The following is a 25,761-nucleotide window of genomic DNA, read 5'->3' as shown; positions in this document are numbered from 1 at the left end:
TGCTTTAATTTTTAAAAAGATCTGCACACTTTGTGTTGTCATTTAAAAATAAATATATCTTTAATAAGCCAGGACTAAAGCACAAATGACCAAGCTTGCTACTTTATGTCACTGAAGCAAAGTGTTTTCACCTCTTCCTATCATCCCTTCAGGATATCTCTAATTGGAATGTGAGAGGTCTCTGACAAGTTTTGGAAAATACCTTCAGCATATGTCTTGTCAGTATTTCTGTACTGATATTTCCCAGCAGCATATAAATTGATCTGTGCTCCTTCTGGGCACTGGCCCAAGGCTGTTCACCCTCAGCTGGTACCTCACACCCCTGGGATACGTTTCAGTCCATTTTAGAACAGCTCCTATTTAAATCAGTGATGTGGAAAGAAACCCAGATGTCCTGTGTGCCATGGCCAGGCATGGGGACTCCATTCCCTCCTCTGCCAAGACTGGTTCCTCAACAGCACCTTCAGCTGAAAAAAACGGCCAGAATCAGGCAGTCTGAAGCTTTGCCTCTGCTCGAAGTTGGCTGTCAGTCCTGTAGTGACTGGTTCACAAGCCAACCCTGAACTGATTTTGTCAGTTCCAACAGTCCTCCAAACACAGTAATTGATACCATCAGGCAGACCTGTTCTTATCCAGGTGTAGCTGCATGTGCCAATGGGTCATGGAGAAATCCATCCCCCCTTTCAAAAACATTTTGTGTATCAATACAAGTCCTTAATGTAGGCCAAACCTGAGCTGTTCAACCTATTGCAGGGTGTTCCTTTGACACTGCTCTTCACTAGGTACAGATATCTATTATTTCCTTCCCTGGGTCTCAAAAGAGACCTTTTCAACTGCAGCAGGCTGTCTCTCAGCAATTTCTTCAGGACTTTATTCAGAGATGGCAATTTTCTGCTTAGATCACTGAACAAAGCTTGCCACATTTTTCCCTTTCCACCATGAGAAGGGATATGGTGAGTTGGCATCAAAAATAATGTGCTTACACCTTCCTGTCCTCCTTTACCCTGGCAGAAAGTTTTGGAAATAACCCCTAATTGAAAAAGTATGGTGTTTTTCCCTAACTCTGATACTTTCAGATTTTTAACATAAGCAAAGATTCCAACAATTGAATAGGATTTATGAGAATTGTGCTTTAATCCTGCTGTAGTAACTATAGGAATTAGTGTCTTCAGAATTCTTAAAACAGGTTAGTGTCCATTATAATTGATTATAGAAACATTTCAATTCCTTCTCAATGTAAAAGATGATGCATCAACTTCACTGCATGACTTTCCTATAGGAAGAGCTGAGGAAAAGTTCAGGATTCAGGTTCTGAGCAGCTCCACGACAGGCTGTGACTGCTCACTCACCAGCACAGCTACTGAGCTGTTTAATGCCTGTCCTGCTGCATCTGGGATATGTTGTTCCCTACTGTGCAAATGGCAGGAGGGCTTTCTCTCTACATGTGTCTGGTGCATGGATTTCAGTTTTCCTACTGGATTCTTCACAGACTGTCAGCTACTTACACAGCCTAAGTGAAACACGCAGTTGCTATACTTACATTATGCATCTCCGATACGTTGTGACATGAATCATTCCAGATTCCATGTCTCAAAACTTTATTTTCTCCTTTGTATCTCTAGTTGTTTTAAAATCTTAGAGGCGACATTAAGCCAAAGTTTTTAGGAGGAAGAGGAATTAAGTCTTCTATTCCCGTTAGTTTAGTTTTCCAAACTAAATGCAATAACTGTGGAATGTCATGTTTCGCAGAATTGAGAGTGGGAGTCATGGGGCTGGGGGGAAATCACCTATTTTGCTGCATAATGTGTGTGTGTTCTTTCCTGCTGTAGCTAGTTTAGCACAGTACACACTGAGCTGATGTGCTTACTGTTGAATTCCAGCACATTATACAAATGTATAATGCAAGCTAGTAGCTTATATGCTTCTAAGGACTTACGAGGTCTCACTTTTTGTACATAATCTGAATTTCAGAAGTTCAATTTTGCTATTATTTTTATGGTACTTGTAAAAGAGAGAACTTTCCCATCAGTCTGTCACTAAAGCTGTGGGATGAACTAATTGGTGGGATCAGTATTTTTAAGGGGAATGTGGAAAAATCACCATGTTTTGCCTTGATGTGAGGAACAATGTAAAGTGAAGAGTAACAGACAGTCAAGCCTTATGTTTAAAATAGCAGCCTAATTGTCTATGGCAAGGCATGAATATGCTGAAGACTCCATTTTAAAAGACTATACTGAACTCTTAATGCGCTGACTGTGCACTTGACACACAATTAAGCATTTGAGCCTTTCCCTAATCTCTGTGTACAAGGAGATAAAGGATGCTTGGAGACTTGTATCAGTAAGACTATTTATACAGAGCTCATAATGCAAACGCTTTTGATGTCCTTTAAGCTTCTGCCTTCATATCCCTGTCAGCTCAATCCACTGCACACATTTTCTGAGTCAAACCAGCATAAGCCAAGGAGGGGAGAAATGTGTTCCATTTCTCACATGGAAGAACCACTAGTCAGAGTAAGTAAGACTTTTCTAGCTAGAGAAGAAATCTTTTCCCTTATCTGTGACTTGCGAAAGGCTATAGAAACTTAGGACATAGATAAAGCATTTATGTTTCTCATGCAGGGGTTATAAAGAGATTTCAGGGGATGAAGGTTCAGAAAGAAAGAAGATCTGTTTGTATTAGCACTTCAGACTGTCCACAAGGACTGGTCATTAAAATGTTACATCACTGAAGTGGGGAATAATGGAACTGTCACAGGTGTCTGCAGGAACAGGAAACATTAGACAGTCATAGATCCCTTGTAGATGAGCTGTAGACAGATGCTGTGTGTTGAATTTTGCATCCTTCCCCCCCCGTTTTCAACACAGACGTCTGCAGGACGTGGCAGTGCCACTTCCCATAGCTAAAATAGAATTATCATTTCTTCAAAGCCTGTCCTTTCTCTTTAAGAGGACCTACATACTGATAGTGACCATCTTCATCCTAAAAACCCCTTCCTGCAGGTGATCTCGTTATTACTTCTTGAATGTTACTGCTTCACTATTATTGGAGATATCTTTTCCCTCATTTTGCTTGAGCTAAATGAAATAACTGCAAAGAACCAATGAGCAGTGTAACTGTAGGTAGGGTCTTGGTCTGAATGTACCACTTGCACTGAAAAAGCCAAGTCTTAACAAACTAAGCACAGAGTTGACAATGCAGAAGATAATTCTTTATGTCTGGACTTAAAAGGACTTCAGTGTCCATGTATGGAACAAAAATAATGGAAACAAGCACACACTTGAGACTTTGTGGGGAGATGCTGACCCAAGTTCAACAGATTATTAGCAAAGAAGGTTTTCAGCACTGTGCAAGTGGTCCTAAGCTGCTGAGAAAATTGTAGCAAGTATTTCAATCCTGTGTCAGAAGTGGAAAATAGAACCCCTTTTGAGTTCTGGACAAGCATTGCATGAGAGTCTCAGAAGAGAATTGAGGTACTTCTAAAAACTGAGTTGAGAAAGGTTCTTCAGCTCCTTGTCGGTGATTACTTTGAAATGTCAGACAAAATAGGGAAAAATTAGGAAGATGCTGTGGATATTCATTCTTTATGAAGAACATCTCTGCTCTCTGGCCTCAGCTGATTTTTACCTTCAAAACAACTGTTTGAGATCAAGTTCTTTGTTTTGAAATATATTTGTAGTGTCTTTAGTCTGTGTTTCCTTGTTTTCTTTGCTAACTTCAAACAGAAGTTACTGCAGGGACCATGCAAATGTAAAAAGATAAAAATCTGTCCCCAGAATGATGAAAGAATTGCAGCTGAGATTACCCCCTGAGCCTTTGGATATCTCGTGCTAATTTTGTTCTGTGCATTTATGTCTCTGTGTAGTTTGTCCCAGGCCAAGTTGGGGTCACACAGGGAGTGTTCTTCAGTTTATTGGCCCTCTGGACAGGGAATACAGCAGACAGAGTAAGCAGTATTTGAGGTTGATCTTAAACTGCTGAAGCTCCAGTGCGTTTGTGAGAACTGCCAAAAAGGGCTGAACTCCATGCATTTCCTTGTGCCCTGACAATCATAGTGTCCATGGTAAACTTTTAGATAACTTAGTTACAACAGCAAAGTAAGTGGAATAATTGTTATCGTAGTTTAAATGGTATATTGTGATGTGATAAAAAAGGATGTACTGCAAGCACATAGGTTAAGTCCTCTTTCAACAGAAGAAATAGGTCAAGTGTTGGAAAGGGTTTATTTTTCTGTGCAGCAGATGTGTTGAACAAAATTACAGAAATGGTTCAATCGTTGTTTGTTAATATGTAGCTGAAAAAGGGAATACACTTTGACTACTTGATTATTTCCAAGGCAGATAAGTTACATCTTAGCAGAAGCACAGCAGCAGAAGGGAGTGTGTCGCTGTTTCCCGGAGCTCATGGGGGTTTCAGGGTGTAGATAGTTCAGTTTGCTAATATTGCATATGTGGAAATGTTTGGGCTTATTCACGGTTGATGGTTATTTTTACCCCATGCAGTTCAAGTATCTTTGAAAGTGTTAGAGCTATTAAAGGTTAATTCTGTAAGTTGAGGGTTTTACAGGTTTTTTTTTTAAGTTCTGTGAGGGTGATAAAGATAAGGTCATGGGCACATGTGGTTTGACTGCATTTCCTTTGCAATGTGTGACATGATGCTCTTTATGTTATTATGAACTATTAAAATAATTTACATTGGTATGAGGATATCTGTAATGTGGGACATTCGTAAGTGCCAACAAAGAATAATTTTTTGGTCAGATTTTTGATTCTTGCATGAAAATACATCACAGTGAAGGGAAAAAAGAAAAGCTGGGAATCTTATTGAGTACTAGATATTACATATATTTGTTCACAAACGCTCAGGAGTTGACAGAGCTGAGTGAGTTAACACTTGTTAATTTAGGTACTTAACTCATGTTGCAGTTGAGTTATCACACAGACGACTGGCAGTTTTTGCATAAGAACCATTATCTACTGAGATCTGGCTATTTCTGTATGTATTCTAGGAAATAATGACAGATAGTACATATGTAGCATTCTGTTGTCATATCCTAATTCTCACAAATTGGGGACTGTGTTATATTTCTGCCTTTTTTAAAAGCAGTATCAGGAGGAATGTTTTCCATGATGAAAAGGTTTGGGCAGATATCTGTTAAATCCTGATTTTGATAAGGCTGGGCCCAGTTACAAGCGGATGAGTTCGTTGAATGGATTAAAAAACAGAAACAGTAAAACTGATTGTAAGTGCCTTTTAAAATAATAAGGTGAAGCTTATAGTAATTGGATTATGTATTTGCAAGTAGCAGGACTTAAGAGATAAGAGTAGATTATATGCAAAGGGAAATGCTGTTTCTTTTAAAAATAAACCCCATGAAATAGTGCCCTTCCTTTCTTGTGCTCATCTCTTTTTTTTTTTTTCCATCAAAGAATTTGCCTATCCTGATTGAGTCTTCTGCTGAATAACTCTTCACTGGTTCACTGCCTTAGATTGTGGAAGCTTATGAGAAGAAAAGTTAGAAAGGTGTATTTGATGATCTCAGGAAAGAGAACTGTTAGAGGAAATAGAAAGTGTGAATTGCCATTTTTACATAGGACAGCCATAAGGAGATTTTTGTACATTTATAATTCTTTTTTTTTTAAATTATCTGGATTGTGCCCAAGTTATATTCTTTATGCAAATTACTGTATATGGTAATTTATCTGCATGGAGAATAGTATCCATTAGGCTTCTAAGGTCAAAGGTAAGATTGATTTTAGCAGTTATTATTATTCAAATAGCATGAGTAAGTGCAATGATTAATATACTACTTCTCTTTTTTTTTTTTTTTTTTTCAGATTTCTCAGGGGACAAAATTTTGCTTATTCATACCTTCTACTGTGGCAAAAATGGATTATTTTCCTCACCAAAAACCAGCAGCATAATGCCCATCCAACACCTGCCTCAAGGAACTCTTATTTAAAGTCTATTGTAAGTCAAATTAAACACTTGCTTAAAGGTAGCTTTAATCAGCTGTGTATCTATTTACAGCTCAAGAATCAGCAGCCTTAACAGGAGAACTAATCTTAGCAGTCTGGCTTTTCAGCAGCAGCTGTTTGTTCTTAAAGGAAAGCAGAGGAGGAAGTGCTGCAGGGAAGCAGAGCTGGGGTTGAGCTGCCTCCTGAGCCGGGTGTGGTACCTGGGAGAAGGGTACCTGGGAGAAGGGGCTGCACAGAACTGCACCTCAGAGGCACAAAAACAGGACTGAGAGGATGATCTGCATTGGAAATGAAAGCTTAGCCTCCTGTTGCTATGACAATTGATTTTAGAAATTGCAGTGTAGGGGCTAAATAACTCAAAATGAAGGAAACTGCAGGGGGTTAAGATGGTTTTCAGTGTGTTGGCTGTGGTGCCTACAGGCCCAAGAGTGTCCTTTTTAATGCAAAGCTAACTTGAAAAAAATTAATGAAACTCCACGTTAGAGGTATCCAAGAATGGTAACTCAGACTTCATGCTTTTTGTGCACTGAAGTTAATTTTATGCATGCAGAGTATATGATAGCTGCTTTTGTGAGAGAAAACAGTGTTTAGAGTTTTAGGCAACGTACCTCCTTCATTTGAGAGAAGGATGACATTTGGGGACGTATGTTCAATATTTCTATACAATATCTTCTTGCCATATCAAGAAAAACTTATAAATGAGGAAAATGAGGGGACAAAATAAGGAAAAAATTCTGAATGAGGAAGAAATCTAGCTTGTTCATATTGCTTCTTTAGAGATATATTCTAGTGGAAGGAGATGTGTATTACTTAATGAAAGTGCGTTTAATAAGAGGCCTCAGATTAACATTTGAAATCTTAATTGTTATCATTCTAGTGCAGTATAATACTGCCTACTTCTTTATCACTCTCACAGATAAAAGAATAATTTATACTTGAATTTGTTTTAAAATTAAGGTATTTGTTTTAGGGAAATTCCACCTTTATCAGTGGCATTCCATTTATCCCTTGCACAGCTGCCTTCTGTTAGAACAGAAAGAAAGAAAGGCTGTGAGAGCCTTGTGAATTAGGAAAACACTGTCCATTCTCTGTATCTGTGTTCTTGTATGAAAGAAAAAAATGTTACAGCAATGGTATTGTTTTATCCTGAAAAAATGCTGATGCAGGGATGCAAGAGGATCCTTACCTGAAAAGACTCTGTCTCTTGCTTGGTTTATTTGAGTTCAGGACCCCTGTTTCTGTGGACTTCTTGTTTATTTGTGACATTTTTTCTCCTCTGAGAATGTTACCATTCTCAAGTAAGAAAAATAGTGTTATGAAAACCCTCTGAAGCTCCATGAAAATACAGTGACAGAGTGCAAGTAAAGGACCTCTGTTGTTAACAGTGATGGCAAGTGTTTCACAACATCTTATGAGGACTGAGGTATTTTAAGGTATTGAGTGTCTCCAGCTTTTCTTCAGTCTTCATGCTGTTTCTTCAGTGGGAGTGTGCCATAGCTCTTAAATGCAGAGCGATCTTTTCAAGTTTTCTACTTTCTTTAATCTTAGCCTCCAGTCATAGGTTATAATCTCTAAATTTTAAATAAATCACCTCAAAAGATAATTTAGTGCTGTCCTTTTTTTATAGTTCTATCCTGAAATAATTCAAATAAGCAAATAGTAGACATTTTAAATAGCATTTCTGAAAATTAAAATGTAGCTGTGTTTTAAAAATACTTCCCAGTTGGTCTCTGAACTCTGATGGTATTTATCCTAAAACTGAACTTAAAGTACTTGAACAATTCTCTTCTTCTTTGATGGCTCCCACAGGGCTGAGAATTCTTCAGCACAACTTCTCTCTCTCTGCAATATATTTGTGTGTCCAATGTATCCGTTCAGGACTACACAAGATACTGAGGAAAATTGGTGCAAGTCAATTAAATGTAGGAATTTGAAGAGGGCAGCTTAAATCCCACCAAGTCTCTGTGTGCACTATCCCATTCATAATTAAAGTGGCCTCCAGTGAATTTAGTTTCATTCACTTTGAAGGCAAGATGAGCCAGACCAAATTAAGGCCACGTTTTATTCACAGATGAAAGTTTTTGCAGAGGAATTTAATGGACAGAGACAAATCCAGTGAAATTAACTGGATTAGTTTTTCTGAGGTTCATTGTGTAGACAAAACTTCAGTAATCTTAGTTGTCTTGTAATCTGACATGTTTTGAGAGTCCACATTTTATAATGGACATGTACCCCCCACTTTCCCAACAGGTCTAGTGCACTTACCTTTTATTCAGGTGATTACTGTTGTTTTGGATCCTTCAACTAATGCCTTTTAATCTATCACTGTAACTTCATGTGCTGGGAAGATCTTTCCCATCAGGCAACTTTTTAGAGCATTTTTTACAGGTTTTGCAGAACTGGGTGATTATTATTGCCAGGTAGCTGTAAGTACATGTCCCAGAAGCATAGCATGGGTAAGGCTGGAGGGGACCGTGGGGGTCACCTGGTGCAGCCCCTGCCATCGTGGTGTCCCTTCTCCAAGGCAAGTGTGCAGTGCCTCTGACTGGAGGGATTGGCCCTTCCAGTGGTAGAACTCAGTCAAGTGTAGCTGATTTGAATGGCTTAAATACGAGATGGTGTTTGATTTAGGAACTGGTCTTCCTAGTTTAGTACAGAGGCTTTAAGGAGCCTTTTTGGTGAAGTGTCCAACAGCTTAAACAGTACAGTTTGTACAGATATATTTCCTGAATAATGTTTTGTTTCTGTCATTGAAGTTCTGTGAGCAGCATGAGTTTAGCCATATAAAACAGATTGCTAAATTTAGGTTCACTTCATGTGTGATCAGTGTATAATATAGATTTAGTTCTATGGGAGATATTCTGCCTCTGAGGTTAAAAACTGGCTTTCACTTCTATATTCTTGGCAGCTAAATCTAGAGGTTATTTGAAGATAAAAGGCTGTTTTAAAAAAAATAAGTGTGAAGCAGGTAGAGTAATCTCTAATCTAATTTGAGTGGGATGAATACAAAGTCTAGAAGTAAAATATTTAGGAGATATGCTTGCTTTTCATTCATCTTTAAAATTCTGTGCTGTAGGAGTCTGAGCTTAAATATCTATTCTTAACTTCAATCATTAAGTCCAGTGGAATCTCTGAGATCTGTTCTGAGAGTGTTTGGCTTAAGCAGGTTTACGCATCGTGGGGAAAAGCTGCCTTGTGTCCAGTGATTTCTAGACAAATCTGAATTCCTGGAAGGCTGAAGTATCCTGCTCATGGACAGCATCAGTGCCATGCAACTTAGGGCAGTGCCAGAGTGATTTCAGGGAGATTGAGAGCCTGGAATCTCTGGGAACAGTGAAATCACTGCAGAGGGAGTTAGGATGTCCTGAGTAAACAAAAGATGTGGAAAATCGTCACTCAGTCACCTGAGAAAGACTTTTGTTAGGAAACAAAGCAATCTTCTGTTTGCGTGTGTTTATTGAGATACTCTGTGTCTTTCTAACTAAAGTCATCATGTCTAGGAAAAAGCCTGTCTTGAGAACTGAAGAACTTTCTGGGAAAACTTGATATAAGAATTTCTGTCCAGTTGTTTTTATGGACTTATGGGCTGGTGCAGAACTGACCAATTAGGGTGAACTTTTAAATAATTAAAGGAAAATTCCCAAATGTATTTCAGATATTCAGTATTTTCAGGTGTGACCTAAATACACACTCGATAAGTATTATAGGTAGAAATAGATGATTCAGGTGCCACTGATGTGCATTGAAAGCCCTGTATCATCTGGGATGGCCACATGGGACTGGGCACTATGGCACAGACCCATCACCTTCTGGAGCAACAGCTAAAACCCAGATAGTTTCTTCACACAGAGGTGAGGAATCTTCACTTGTGAAGTACCTGGAACCCAGATAGTCTTCACACAGAACTTCCTATGTGATAGCTAGAATAGCACCAGCTCTGACAGACTGTGCACTGGGGTTTCGTTGGTTGGTTGTTTTCTTATATTTGGATTTAGGTGGGGCATTGATATTACTGTAGACTTATCTTCTGCCACCTCATTATTCGATTTAAAATATCCTCCTTAGCTTTGACTGTCATTCTCTGAGCATAGTCTAAGAGGAGAAAGAATTGATTTAGGTCATTCCCTGTGAATTTGAGGGAAAAAGTACGTTTCAGACCAGTGAGCAAATTTTACAGTTAGCAAAAAAATACCCCGTCTCCACTTTCTTAAATGACTCCACTTTCTTAAATGCTATGGACCGTCAGCACAACACTTCTACCCTCAGCTTCTACCACCTCCCTTAAAGCTGATGTTCTCCTCCTAGACCAATCTTCCCTACTGGACTTGATTATTTATTGTTTTTCACTTAATAGTTTTTATCAAATATATGAACATTTGGCAAAGTGTTACCTGGCTCGTCTGAACATCGACATTGCCGCTCTCAGTGAAGTTCGCCTTCACGAGGAGGCAGCCTCAGAGAACATGGTGCCGGTTACACCCTCTTTTGGTCAGGTAAGCCCAGAACCAAAAAACATCTCTCAGGAGTCGGCTTCATGATCAAAAACTCCATTGTTCCTAAACTCGAAAATCTGCCGACATGTCACTCTGACCACATTATCTCCCTACGCCTCCCACTCCACAACAACCAACACCTTGTCCTCTTTAGTATATACGCCCCAACTCTCCAAGCTGACCCTGCTGAGAAAGATAAATTTTACACCGACCTGCGCCTCCTTACCCAAAAGGTTCCTGCTGATGATAAGATCATTATCCTTGGTGATTTCAACGCCAGAGTAGGTAAGAATTTTGAAGCCGGGAAAGGAATATTAGGCAAGCATGGTGTTGGAAACTGCAATGATAATGGTCGACTTCTGCTAGAATTCTGTGCAGAGCAACAGCTCACCATCACTAATACTATCTTTCAGCAGAAAGATAGTCTGAAGACAACCTGGATGCACCCCAGATCTAAGCATTGGCACCTCATCGATTATGTCCTGGTGCGACAGAGAGATGTTTGCGATGTCCACCATACCCGCGTGATGCCCAGAGCAGAATGCCAAACAGACCATCGGCTGGTGCGCTGTAAACTTAACTTCAGTCTCAAATTCAAACTTAAAAGGGGCAGTATCCTAAGGAGAAGACTCCAAGTTAACAATCTCCAATCAGCCACAGTTAGAGACAGATTCCAGGCAAACCTTCAAACTAGGCTTGAAAACCATTCCACAGATTCTGCAGATTCCTCTCCTGAAGCAATTTGACACCATATTAAAAACAGCATCCTGCAATCCTCTGAAGAATCCTTAGGGTTCTCCCTCAAGAAGAACAAGGACTGGTTTGACGAAAACAATCAAGAGATCCAGGAATTGCTGAGGAAGAAGAGAACCACCCACAAGCACACCTTGCACTGCCATCCTGTCACGCAAGAAAAACAGCCTTTCGTCTTGCATGCAGCAAGCTCCAACAGAAACTCCGTGACATCCAGAACAAGTGGTGGATCAATCTAGCTGAAAAAACTCAATTATGTGCAGACACGGGTAATCACAAAGGATTCTATGAGGCCCTGAAAACAGCATACGGGCCTACATACCAGGTACAAAGCCCTCTACTCAGCGCTGATGGTCAAACGCTTCTAACAGATAAAACCTCCATTCTGAATCTGAACACTTGGTCAGAACATGGTCTGAACACTTTCAGACTCTTTTCAGTACCAGCTGTGTAGTCCAAGACTCAGCAATTCAGTCCATCACACAACAACCGGTGAAATACGAATTGGATACTGCCCCCACTTTAAGAGAAACCCTCAAGGCCTTATAGCAGGTGAAAATCAGCAAGGCAGCTGGGGTTGATGGAATTCAACCTTAAGTCTGGAAACATGGGGGCCTTGCACTCCATGCTAAATTTCACGAGTTTGTGGTGCACTGTTGAGAACTAGGTGAACTACCGTCAGACCTTCATGATGCAGTCATCATCACTTTGTATAAGAAGAAAGGTATTAAATCAGACTGCTCAAATTACTGTGGTATTACTCTGCTCTCCATTGGTGGCAAAATCCTGGCAAGAATACTCTTGAACAGACTAATACCCACTATAGCAGAAGGAATTCTACCTGAAAGTCAATGTGGTTTCAGAGCCAACAGGAGCACCACAGACATGGTGTTTGTTCTCAGACAACTGCAAGAGAAGTGTAGGGAACAGAACAAAGGTCTCTATGTAACCTTTGTCGACCTCACCAAGGCTTTCGATACTGTGAGCAGAAAAGGTCTGTGGCAGATTTTGGAACGTTTAGGTTGTCCCCCCAAGTTCCTTAAAATGATCATCTCACTCCACGAGGATCAGCACGGCCAAGTCAGCTATGGCAATGCACTTTCTGAGCCCTTTCTAATAAAGAATGGTGTGAAACAAGGCTGCGTTCTCGCTCCTACCCTATTAACAATCTTTTTCAGCAGGATGCTCCAAAGGGCCACGGCAGACCTCGATGATCAGGACGGGATCTACATTCAATATCATACCGATGGAAGCCTTTTCAACCTAAGGCCCAAACTAAGACCTTAAATCATCTTGTCCAGGAGCTGCTTTATGCTGATGACGTCGCCCTTGTTGCCCACACAGAAGCAGCTCTGCAGCGTTTAACATCCTGCTTTGCAGACGCTGCTGAGCTCTTTGGGCTGGAAGTCAGCTTAAAGAAGACTGAAGTTCTCTATCAACCTGCACCTCAGGAAGTCTTCCATCATCCCCATATCACCATTGGCGAATCAGAGCTCAAATCAGTCCAGCAGTTTAATTACCTGGGTAGCCTCATCTCCTCGGATGGTAAGATTGACAGAGAGACAGACAACAGGTTAGCAAAGGCATACAGTGCATTCAGAAAGCTTCATAAAAGAGTTTGGTGAAATAAACACCTGAAGAAAAGTACAAAGATCAGTGTTTACAGAGCCATAGTGCTGTCTGCTCTCTCATATGGATCTGAATCATGGGTCATCTACCGCCACCACCTGTGACTCCTCGAATGCTTCCATCAACACTGCCTCTGTTCAATCCTAAACATCCACTGGTCAGATTATGTGACCAACACATCTGTTCTAGAACAAGCAGCAGTCACAAGCATTGAGGCCATGTTGCTGAGAACACAGCTGTGCTGGGCAGGGCACGTCTCCAGGATGAAGGACCAACCACCCCCTCCCTAAGATCTTGCTTTATGGTGAACTTGCCACCGGCTGCAGCAAGAGAAGAGCCCCGAAGAGAAGATACAAGGACTCCCTGAAACAACACCTCAGCCTTGGCCATATTGATCACCATAACTGGTCTACTCTGGCCTCCAATCAGGAGGTCTGCAGACACACCATCTACAACGCTGCTGCTTCCTTTGAGAACGCAGCAGGATCACCCTTGAGGAGAAAAGACATCGCAGAAAGAATCGTGTCTTGCAGAATTTACCACTAAGGAGTCTTTCTGCTGTGCCTTTTGCAACCGGTCATGCCTGTCTCATATTGGCCTTTTTAGCCACCACTGCGCTTGCAACAAACGTGGGTAGAGCCCTTCCCAAATCTTCGTTCGTGAAACCTGGACATGAAACCTAATAAAGGGTAGAGCAGAGGAATGTAATAACCAAATAAAAACTCTTTGGCTTACTAAAGAATGTGTCTGTGGGACTGTAGGTAAATACCTTTTTGCCTGCAGAAAAGAATGAGAAATTGCACAGCCTGAGCTCTAAACATTTAAACGTTTCCCTAAGAAGAAATGGTCTTACTTAATGCATTGGTTCAATTTCATAATATTGTCCAGGTTGTAGAATTATGGCATTGCCCATCAAATGTGGCCTGTCAGACAGAATTACTCCCAAAGTCTGGAACTGTGCACAAATGGGGCCTTTCTTCCTTACCAGCCAAAAGCTCAAGCTGCTGAACATCCCCCCCAGGAGCGCCTTTATCTGTGGCCAGGGCAGCTGAGAGATCAGGGCTGTCAGTGGGCACTGGCCTGGTCACAGGGCAGGGACATGAGAACAAACTGGGGGGAACTGGTTTAATGCAATCCATGAGTGTCTCTCCATCAGCTTCCTCAAGTACCGAGAGTGGGCATCTCCCTGATGGTGCTTATTTCACCCTTCCCTTGAAAACTGTGGAAGATCTTGGATGCAGTTTAGTCATTCTGTCTTCCTGAGGATCTGTGCACTGTTCATGTGCTGTTTTCTTTCTGTTCCTCACTTGGGTTTTATCAGCTGCTTGTATTCTGGATGCACAGGGTGGGATTTGTTTCAACATCCTTGCTTTTGCTTCTTTGATTATGAGTTACTAGTTATAGATACCCTGTACATCTCTGTACTTCTTTAGAAAAAAAACATCTTCATATTGTTTAACTGGGTGAAGCTATTTGATTTTGAAGAAGTCAAATTTAGATTCAGGTGAAGACTGTTTGCTTCCAAGCATGGCTCAGTTTTGAGAGAGGTACTTAAAGGAGAAGAAAAGATCAAATATAAGCGAGATTGTATTAAATTGATTTCAAGGCCTGTTAACCCATCTTAACATTCCAAAGTAATCAGTAGCTCCTCTTAAATACTTTCAAAAGGTTTTTTTTTAATAATATGCAACAAATTTCACTGCCCTTTCATACAAGAGGCCCTTTCACTGCCTCTTGTATTTGCACTGTATAAATAAGAAATTATTTAGGGAAGAAGTTTGGCTAGAAAAGTAAGTGAAAACCAAGGTCTTCGTGTGTTGTGACATTCAAGATGTTTCAGTTTCCACTCAGCTTGCAGTGACATGTGTGTGTCACGTGTGACACATGTGCAGTGAGAGCTGCAGGGATCTGTGTGTGCACAGTGTGACCCACAGGAGTGATGCTTGTTGAGGGGGGTGTAAGGGAGGGATCAAACACAACCATCCACAAGTGTGGGTATGGAAAGTGTGAGTTGTGTTAATGCTCTGACAAGCCATGGAGAGCAAAGGTGGTGCTGGTGGTTCTTTAGGTGAGGAGAGACTGTTCATCTGGGGAGAACAGTGAGTCTGAGAACCATCTGCCTCCTGACTCACTGCCTCCTTTACAGTTTATTTTCTCTTTTTGCTTAGTAGTTTTTACTATTCTATCTGGGTGGGGTTTCACAGCTAATGGGAGTTTTCTGGCAAAGATAATATTTTTTAAAGACTTTTGTTGTTGGGTTGTGTTCTTGGTGGTTTGGGGTTTTTTTTGTTTTGTTTTGTTTTTTTTTAAAATCTAAATTCTAGAGAGCTGAGCAAGCAACTTCCTTGGGGGAAAAAAACAGTGTTAGTTCACATGCATACAGGGAAGATCCTGCCAACTCTGCTCCTTCCTTCCAGAGTGTAGGTTCTATGAGGTAATTCTGAGGTAATGGTGATGTCATAAATGCAGAGATTGGTCTTCTGCTCTTAAAAGGATGTCTTTTTCTTACTGTTGAAAATACTGAAGTAATGCTGATACTGAGACAACTCATGAATTGGCTCTTCAGGCTGATATTCACTTCAGCTTTCCAAACTCATGAGCAGTTTACCCCCACACACAGTGACTGTACTTGGGTGCCCAGCTGGTGCATTTTAAATTAGCAGTCATTATACTGCTGAGTCACTTCTGATTGTGATCTCAAATCCACCAGTGCTTTGTATCATCTGGGGCAGGTTCCTTTAGCATGTTCCTTATGTTTCTGTCCTGCTGGCTAAGATTCACTTCATTCTTTCTCCTAGTCACTAATTAGTTGTATTCAGTTTCTCGTCATCTGTTTAGTACAGTGCATATATGTATGAGTATTTCTTAAAAATAAAAGTAGCATTTTTGCCCTGGATTTGTGTTGGAACAGATTCAGTTGCTACAAAGCTTAGATGCTGAGTTTGGCCATAATCCCTTAAAGTTGTTCTCTTCCCAGAGTGTCTGCAATTCTTTTTAACTAGTCTCCTCAATATTTCCAGCTTTCCTTCTGTTACTACATCTTGATTATGTTACAGTTTAGGAGTGTTTCCCTTGTGCCCTGGTGATCCAGTGCAGTTTGTGGCCCTTCGCTGAACTCACTCCAGTATGTCCATGTCTTTCTTTTGAGGGTCCAGAAATGGACATAATACTTCAGATGAGTCTCACCAGGGCTGAATAGAGAGGAAAAGATCACCTCCCCTGCTATCCTAATGTGGCCCAAACATAATGATACAGTTGTATAAATAGTATAAAAGCATAAATGTTTCACCACCCTGGAGGTGAGAACTTCAGGAAACGACTGGACATGGCAGTGCTGTGGTGTAGGTGACAAGGTGGTGGTTGGTCAAAGGTTGGACTCGATCTCGGAGGTCTTTTCCAACCTAATTGATTCTGTGATCTTAAAGGTCCCTTCCAACATTAACAATTCTGTGATTTTATAGCCCACAAACTTTTAGTTAGTTGGAGTAAGTTGGGTTTAGCAGCCAGTCCTCGTGGATGAGGCTGAGAAGGGCCTCATCCTCCCGGGGCAGAAGGTTTGCATTCTAGCAGGGATAAGTACTTGCAGAAAAAGGCAATTTCTAAGAAAGCAAAGGTGTTCCATTTTTAAGGTTAATATAACCAGGTAATTGCATATGAAGTAGGAAAGGACTGTGATTCATTTGGGGGACAGGGAAATCAACTGGTTTCCAATTTCTTTCTCAGTGTATTTCTCTGTAGCTGTGGTGCAATCAAGAGCCAACCAACATCATCTGCTGCCAGTAGGAAATCTCCATGTCAGTCCTTACCCTTGGCACAGGATAAAGTTTCAACTGAGCCTATGAGGAGGAATTAACAGGAAAAATCCAATTCATGTTCAAAGGTAAACTTTGACCAATGATGAATAACAAATATGAAAGTAAAACCTGCACTTTTTCTTATGTTATGTTTTGTTTAACTTCATCCTGTTTGCTTTGCAGTATTTCTGCAGTGGTGCAGGCAGGGTAGAAATATAGAAATACCTTTAGGATAACTGTGTTTTAAATTCCAGCAGTCTTAACAGGTTGACTGGCATCAACTACTCTCGTAATGCCTGCTTTAATTTTTATTTGATATTTGTAGAGAACACTGCCTAGAGGTGAGGGTTTCCTGTTTTCAGGAATAAAAAAGTAGGTACAAAGTGCAGTAGAGCAGATGTATTTTTGTTATGAATGGATTTGGCAAGAAAAATTCCCTTGCCAGACATTGTGTCATATTCACATGATCTGCTTCCTAACAGGTCCCTGGGTGATGGTGCCCCCAGGAGAGTTCCCTGGTAAGGGTGTCCCCCCCCAGACTGCTCATAAACACAGTCACAACTGCTCAGCAGCTACAGCACTGAAAGAGAATAAAATAATAAAACAAATAAACCCTGTAAATTAGTGTAGTATCAGCTGTGTCCCCTCCCAGCCTCTTGCCCACCCCCAGCCCAGCCACTGTAGGGGCAGAGCAGGACACTGCCAAGGGCTGTGGCTGTGTGAGCACTGCCCCAGAGATACAATATTGATGTGTTTGTTATCAGTGCTGCTGCAGCCACAACTCCAGAGAAGGAATGAAGAAAATTAACTCCATCCCAGCCAGACCCAGGACAGTGGAGAATATATAAATGACAGAAGTATTGACAAGGCAAATAAAAGCACAAATCCTAAACTCTGTTGTGTCTGTGTTAGTATTAGGAAGGCAGAAGGGCTCTAGGCTAGCCAGGCATTTAAATACTTGCTAAACCTCAGTTTATGAGGAGTGACAATGATGTGGTGATTGTGCCTTTAATGAACAGAACCTGTGGTTGGCTGGAGTCTTCAAGTTGCAGGATTATTTACAAGCTGCACATAAGAAAAATCAATAAAAATATGAAATGTTAAGATAGAGAAAACCTTTCAGTATGAGTGATGGACAGCTTCTGGGCTAAGGCAGAGAGGGATGACAAGTGCTGTTTATTTTAATATGCTGTAACATGAATGTTTTAGCATTTTTAATAGTCTTGTTTGGGGAAGAGAGGAACAACGTGGGTTACATCATATTGGAGTACATTCTAACCCCTGTCTCTCCTTGGCAGATGGATTCCTTGTAGCCCACCAGCGAGTCCTGCTGCTGCTGCATGTCTGGCAGCACCTCTGGATGAGCACATGACTCTTGATATGGATGCAGTCCTGTCAGACTTTGTTCGGTCCACAGGGGCAGAACCAGGTCTGGCAAGAGACTTACTGGAAGGTAAGGTTTTGGGACACAGCCCTTTCCTATGTTCACTGCTTAAGGCAAGAACCAGTCATAAAAAGAGAACTCTGGTCCATGGAAACAGGTATTTCTTAGTATTCTTGCTAAGTCAACTCTCATGATAAGCTGGCCATAGATTATACTAAGGCAGGGGTTTCACACAAAAGCCTTAAAAACTTCTTAATGTTAGATTGCTGTGTTTTAAGAGTCATTCCCTAAATGTTTATGTGCAAGGGAGGGAAGGGAGGTCAATTCTGTCATATTCAGCTGCCTGAAAGTAGTTGTAAGAGTTTCTTAGCTCAATGTGCAAAGCAGGAAAGTTTAGTCCGAAGGAACTTATTGTAAAGTGATAGAGACACCAGAGATATTTTTGGGGCCCAGTGATTAATCTGCCTATGTGAACTTCACACTATGGGAGTCAAATGACTATGTTGAAAAATATCTCAGAAGCCATATCAGAAAAATAACTGTCTATTTATTTATTTATTTATTTATTTGTAGATGGTTTAGGTTTATAGGCTTGAAAGTGGAAAGCCATCGTTGATATTTGGAGGTATTTTGTACTAGTTGGCTTTGTTCATGTCTCAGTAACAAGGTGTGGTACATTATTAACACGGAGGCACACACAGTGCTGCAGAATTTCCCAGTCACCTGTCATATGTACTAAAACCTTGGAATACCTTGCTAGGAATATCAGCATAGGCTTGCTATATTTAGGAGCCCTCTGTTTTGTCTGACTGATTCGATCAGCCTGTCATTCTAGCCCAGAGTCTCTCTGGGTCTGACGGTCTTCTTGAAAAAGAATATGAGAAGGTTTTCTCGGCAGTGTCAGGACAGATTGTCATTTATTGTGCTGACAGAGCATTGCTAAAATTGGAAAAAGAGTTCCTACATATCAGAGGTGGTTCAGAAGAGTTACTTATTTTCCTTGTTATAAAGGGTAATGCTTCCAAATAAATATAGAATTTTTCTATGTTGAACTTCTCATTTCTGTAGATTTATAAATTCACATCATACTTACAAAGAGATAAGCAATAAGCAATTTATTATTCTGACAGGCTAATAGACATATGCATCTAGCCCAAATGATTTCCTCCTACACAGGAATTTCTCAAAGTAATCTTGAGAAGAGCAACCCCCCACCCCATGGTGCACAAGGCTGCAGGGAATGTTTGTACCTGGGCTTGCAATGATGAGGCCTGTAGTTTCAATCAGAGTTGCAAAACAGGTGTGCACAAATATTTTTCAGAACTTTAGAGGTTTGGTTGTTTGTAGCCCCAAAAGTGACTGTCATAGTGAAATCTGAGCCAAAAAAGCCCTGCTAGTGTAGACCCTCATTTCCATGTAATCACAAGTTTGAGGCAGTTCTCCTGTGGTGCCACAGCACTTCACTCTTTCTGACCTGCTCACAATTTCTGTTTTTGTAACTTGCTCAAACTGAGTGTTCACATCATGCTTCTGTGGAGTGACATCTCTCTTTCAGAGCCATTGCTAATACTGTTTCTTTTATTCCTCTTTTTGGGGAAATTTCTTCAATTTCACGATCCTGTAGCTAATCAAGGATACCAGTTTCTGCTTCCTTATCCAATTATCTTAACATACTAATCATTTTGCTTTGTGCTGTGGATGTAGCAGGACATTATTGTGCACAATATATGTGTTCTTCATCCTGGCAACAAATGGGTGAATTAAATACACACTGTTGTACAAATAGCTGAAAAATCTATACATTGCATACAGATTTTCTGCATTGCCAGGAGCTGTCCTGAATGTGGGCTCAGCTGATGTTTCTATACTCTGCCTGTCCTGCTGGTAAAATCCCTGCAGTTTTCTTCCACTGAGCTTTTTATTAAGCACAGCTTCTTGTCTCACAGACTCACTAAGACAATTCTCTGGTTTGCTTGACACATATCTTTCAGTAAGTGTCCATTCCAGATTTGAAATGGAGAGACAAAGAGATTTAAGAAAATACACACACGTGTTGATTCTAATTTATTTGTGTCTGGTTATTTTTGCCAGCTATTTGTGTCTGGTTATTTTTGCCAGCTATTAGTATCTTAAAATAAGTAATAATATGAATCAATTGCTTTTGTGTCTAATTTTGATAAACTGAACATGTTGAGCTGCAAGTCTCGCTTTCAGTCTCTATATTTTCTCTGTCATTCAAAGCAATATATACAGAATGTATAAAGAATGTATGTATGTGTTAGCTATTTTGGTTTTTTTTTTCAGTACAGAGATTGCCTTTTTGCCATCACATTGCATATGCTGTTGTTTATATTTTTGGCCAAGTTTGCTTTAGTACTGCACAGGGAGTTTGTAGTTAAGTCTATGCTTGGTTTGACATTTCAAAGTTAGTAATTTTAGAATTCTCTACAATTGTTTAACTCTTATGGAACTCAGATTTCACAGACCTAAAATCTGAAAGGCATTTATTCAATGATATGAGAACTTTTATCATGCACTTCTGTAAATGGATGTGAATGCAGACTTTTGAAGCTGCAACAAAATTAAAAATTAATTTGTTTTTCATAGTTCTGCCTAAGAAATTAATTTTATTTTCATGAAATTGCTATGTCTGTGTTCAGGAAAGCCTTGTATCTGTCTAATCAGCAATTCATTGGTGGATAAAATTGCATTAGAAATGGCTTAGTTCATATTTGTCCAATGCACAAATTGTGTTTCATTCCTACTTTTCAAATACTACTCATTGAGATTTAAAGGCTATTTGTAGTTAGTTCCTATTTGCTGTGTGAGACACAGCTGTGGGAATGACATATACAGGCTTGGACAAAGTAGAAAGCTCTGTGGAGGCAGCACGGGCTTAGCATTTAACAATACATAGACCTACACTTTAGTAAGTCATCTCTCTTAATTTTGGGGTTTTCTTGACTTTTCTTGAGTTTTTCAAAGAACCTTCCTTCTGGTTTATTTTGATAATTTGGTAGATTTATAAACAGCCCATTTTTGCTGTTAAACAAAACAGTTAAAAGTTGAGATTACAATATGAGAAATCATAAAACTATGTGATATGATTGATTCAGTGATTTTTATTATTAAATGGTATCTAAATATTTCAAAACTTAAGCCTTTCCGTAACTATAACAGTGGTGATGTTTATGACCGAATGTATTTTGTAAATACATTTGTGCTAAATAATAATATAGGCATAACAAAGAATGTTAATTTATAGTCATGTAGAGTTCTGTAAGTGGCATCTTGTAAAGGACAGGTGATGTTTGCAAGCAGAGGTTTTGATAGCACAAAGTCCTTTACCTTGTTACTCATATGCATCTATTAAAGATATAAACCCATAGGAGTAATCAAAGTTTATTCCCCTTTCTGTGCTATGGATGCTCAGTAACTCAGTGTAATGAGAGCTTAGAGTGACTTTATAGGTTTAAAGGTGAAGACTCTTCTCTCCCCTTTCTCCCCTTGCTTGTTTTTGAGCATCCCAGTCAGTGCATGGCCATGTGTAGGGTGGGGACCCAAGGCAGCTGAGACCATGAGAGGAGTCCCCTCCTGGGGGACCATGTCCAGCTCACTCAAACAGAAGATCTCCCTGCTCAGGAGGCTCCCATGTGCCCCTGCCTGTCCCAGTGGGAATCTGTGTGTGCCCACAGTGTGCCTGAGCCAGAGCTGAGCCAGCTGTGTCTGGGCTGAGTCCTTCAGATGTTCAGTCTGCACATGCCCACCTGCCCTCCAGCAGGAGCTGCAGTGCTCGGACTGCTCTGTTAGTTAATGCCAGTGTCTCGTGCATAGGACGCTTCAGGCTTGGTTTTGGTTGCTTGTTCCTCTTGGTACCTCTGTTTGCATTTTGTACTGAAGGACTTTTTCTTCCTCTGCTCAGCACTTCTTGCTTTCTTCATCTGGATGATGTCCTGGACCACCCTGACTATTTCCATCCTTCTCTTCAGTTGAAAGAACAGCTTTCTACCAGCCCTGCCACAATTTTTAGCTACTATTACAGCTGAATTATTAAAATGGGAAGGACAATTCTTTCAGCTTGGTTGTGACTGGAAGACTTTGCAAAGCTCATCCTTCTTGTTTAGGACTCCAGGGAGGGCAGTTGGTCAAGAGCTATTTACATCTTTATCTCTCATCCTGTAGAGACTTTAGACACCCAGCAGGAATTACCTTTTGAGAGCCTGCACATTAACAGATGAGTGTCGTCAAATTCATAGCATTTCCAAGATATCATAAATCCTGATGTTTTTATCTCAATAATTACAAATCAACCAAAGAAGGATGAGTATGTCCCTATGCAAATAAAAGGACACCAAAAGCTTTTTGCTGACTGTACCAGATAATAAAATCATGGGTTGGGGAGAATATATGAGCACCACATATGTCAGCAAATCAGAGTGGAGAGTGACTGGGACAGTGGTTTTGGCTCTCAGCAGCATTTGGCTCGTTGGGAAACTGGATGTGACATTACACAGTGTGATGGTTCAGGAATCAGGTGTGCTTAAAGTAGATCACTCTGTACCAAAAGCATCTGCTACAGACCTGCAGACCTGAGATCCTGTCTCTGTGCACTCTTATTTAGGAGGAAAGAAGACTAGAAGTTTGTCTCTCTTCCAAAAAAACCCACAACAGATTTATTCAATCAACTTGCCTGAAAACAAGAGCGTTCCCATCACTGTAAATCTTACTCTAACAGCCTTTCATATAATTCCTTGAGAAAAAGGCTTCATTTTGAACTTGATCTTGTGCTCCAAGAGCATGGTGTGAACCTCTGTATCTTTTCCTAAGTTTAAAAACGCTTTTAAAAATTGCATTTAAATCTCACATTGAATCTTATGCACCAGGACAAGATTATTACCAATCCTTTCTCCCTATGTATTCTTCAAAACTATATAACCCCCTGTTTTTAAAACTTAATGATTGTTGGTATTATTATCCTGTCTTTCATAAGGAACTTACTAACTATAGGAAACTAGATGGTTGAAAGTCAGTCAGGTAATTTTTAGAAAGGACATAATTTGGGGCATAGAAGGACACATTCTGTATTATTGTAGAAGAGTCTTTCCATTAAATGCAGAAGCATTTTGTGTTTTCATTAGATTAACCTCACTCTTGAAAGTAGGAACTCCAGAGAAGCAAAAAAAATTGGAGTTCACTTGAATATTTAAGGTTGTGCCAAAACTCCCCATCAGGATGGGGTTGTCTGTTCTCCTCACTCACCTGGGAGATCCTCTTTTGTTGCTGTTTAATTGCTCAGGTCACCAGTGCCACTGCTTCAGGCCTCTCTGCTTTAGGGATTATTTCCTTTTTCCTCCATTTTATTTTTTCAGTGATTAATAGTTTAGCTCTTGACTGCTGACAATACATATTCAGCCTTTAATCGTAGATACATTCTTCATACACGGATATATATCATTAAAAATAATTCTGCTCACGTGGTAATAGTTGCAGTCTTAGAAACTAACTGTGTTTAGTACTGATTTTAATGGCCAGCATTTTTGCTTGATATGTCTAGTGCAGCACAGGAATAATTTATGGGGTAATTTAATGTGGATGTATGAATGAACCAAAAGTAAGAATAAAAACTAAATGAAAAATTTTATCGTACTTTGTTTCCCCCCTGATTCCAGATAAAAAGATAAAAACTAGTGATCTGAAATCTTTTTACTTCCAATAAAGGCCAAGAGCATGCTCCTGCCTTGTGCTGTTACATTTGGAGAAAAAGAGGCAACTTAAAACACTTTCATGGCTATGTGATAAAAAAGTCTAATATTGGACTTCTATATTTATTAAGATGCTTAGAGCTATTCTCTAATTAATTGTAAATTAATATTCATAAATTTCAACTATGTATCATTAGCTGTGCCAATTCTGTGTTAGTGGATTCCGTGCATGTGCTAAGCCATTTATTTCTTAGAAATGTTATTTTCCAGTTTTGCTGTCATTTTTGGATAGGTGCTTCCAAGTCTTTCATCTGATTCATTTTCTATCTCTTTGAGACAGTGTTCACCACCTCCTGGTCTGTGTGCTCCTGAGAACTGAAAGCATCCTTGTGTATGTGAGGGGGTGGAGAGAGGACAGTGCATTTCGTGAAACCTCACTGGATCTCCCTTCTCAACCTTTCATTCTCAGCCTCTGCTGGTTTATATAAAATCAGGCTCAAATAAAAGCCCTCCCTCGAGGGGTTAATGCTGACAGAACAGTTTGACAATAAGTGTGACCCAGGGGAAAGAAACAAAAATCCCAGCAAAATAGTTTGAAAAGCTGGCAGGCTCTGAATGCTGCTCTGGCCAGGAGTGAGTTCAGACCTGTCTCAGCTCAGCACCACAGCAAGGCAGGAAATCAGCTGCAGGACTGTCCAGGTGCCATCTCTGTGTGGGCAGGTTTGTTGTGGCAGCCAGACCCAGGGCACCTTCAAGGCAGTGGCAAAACTTTCCCTCACTAAGCTTTGGGAAAATCCTTAAGCCAAACCTGCCAGCTCTGCATGGTAGAGAGTGGGTTTCTCTCCAGCTGTGTTTGACCTCCAACTTCCCCAATATCCAGGAATGAGGAGGGCATGTCCCTTTCCCTTCTGGATAGTCTGGACTGGCACCTTGATTCTCTCATGCATGGACAGCAATAATGCTGCAGTTTTTAAGTATAACCTACTTAAAATGTGGCCCAAGGCAGAGAGAAAATCATTAAAGAAAATAGTTCAATCTTTAAAACCAGTTCTGCTGTATTTGGTTTACAGTGCCAGGGTTGTAGGTGTGGATGAACTTGGAGATTACTGATAAATCACTTAAAAAACAGTTTTCAGGAAGGAGCAGATGTGCAGGCAGTACAGGGGGAAGGCATAGGATGAAATACTTTAAAATGCTAACAGTGTAGGCAACCATCAGGTACTGGAGGATTTGTGAAATTCACTGGCAATAATAATAAAATAATAAAAGAAGAAAAATAATACAAAATGCATAAAAAATAATATATTTAACTGAAAAGTTGCCCTTTGACTTGTATAAATGGTTTCATTTATTCATATAAATGATGTAGTATTTCACCATTATATGAAAATAATTGCTGTCTTTTTCCAGCTTCAGACAGCACTTAATTGAGGTGTACATAGCTGAACATAAATTCAGAAATGGGAGAGTGGCTCTCCAGGCAGGAAATGGAAGCAGTCAAGGAGACTGACCCCATGGAACAGGACAGAAATGCAGCCTCCTCAAAGAGCAGTGAATATAAGCAGAATTCAAAGAAAAGCACATCATTGATAGAGAGGGAGAGAGAAATCCACAGTACACTCATGTGATTGAGTGTGCAAAACAACTCCCCAAAAATAGTCCCTTATTCTCCTCTCCCTCAGACTGTTCCTTTTTTAGTTCTCTTGTGGAAGGCTTGGCAAAGGGAAGAGGAAGCTGAGCTGCTCCCAATGTCTCGTTAGACAGAGATCAAAACTGGCATTTCCAGCTGCCTATTCAGTTTTAACTGACTTTGCATTCTAGCAGAAAATGAGACAAATCTTTACAAAATGGCATTGCTATATTATTTTCCTGTGAGAACATGGACCAAAATTAAATCTTGGTTTAAAACCTATGGTCTAATTCTGTCCCAGTTTTGCAGATGAGGTTTTCAGAAGGAATAAAGCTGGTCTTGAGTTCCTCTTCTTACCTTGTGCATGTTAGTATTTGTAAATCTTCTTCATGCCAAAT

At 40.2% G+C, this 25,761-nt stretch overlaps 1 protein-coding gene across 8 annotated transcripts in view; it reads left to right on the top strand.

The window, feature by feature from the left end:
• OTUD7A (OTU deubiquitinase 7A) overlaps positions 1-25,761 on the top strand; it is a 121,598-nt gene that overhangs the window by 56,287 nt on the left and 39,550 nt on the right. For 7 of the 8 annotated variants that reach the window (XM_064668317.1, XM_064668318.1, XM_064668321.1 and 4 more), the window contains 3 exons: positions 5,838-5,970; positions 16,577-16,733; positions 17,946-18,100. In XM_064668317.1, the coding sequence (XP_064524387.1) occupies positions 18,016-18,100 (85 nt within the window). In that variant the 5' untranslated portion in view covers positions 5,838-5,970; positions 16,577-16,733; positions 17,946-18,015. The remainder of the gene's footprint in view (positions 1-5,837; positions 5,971-16,576; positions 16,734-17,945; positions 18,101-25,761) is intronic. The other variant, XM_064668319.1, reaches the window with a different exon arrangement.

The sequence above is a fragment of the Pseudopipra pipra genome, chromosome 12, assembly GCF_036250125.1.
Source record: "Pseudopipra pipra isolate bDixPip1 chromosome 12, bDixPip1.hap1, whole genome shotgun sequence".
Classification (NCBI taxonomy): Eukaryota; Metazoa; Chordata; class Aves; order Passeriformes; family Pipridae; genus Pseudopipra; species Pseudopipra pipra.
Note: the sequence above shows the minus strand (reverse complement) of the source record. Positions and strands in the feature narration are given on the sequence as shown.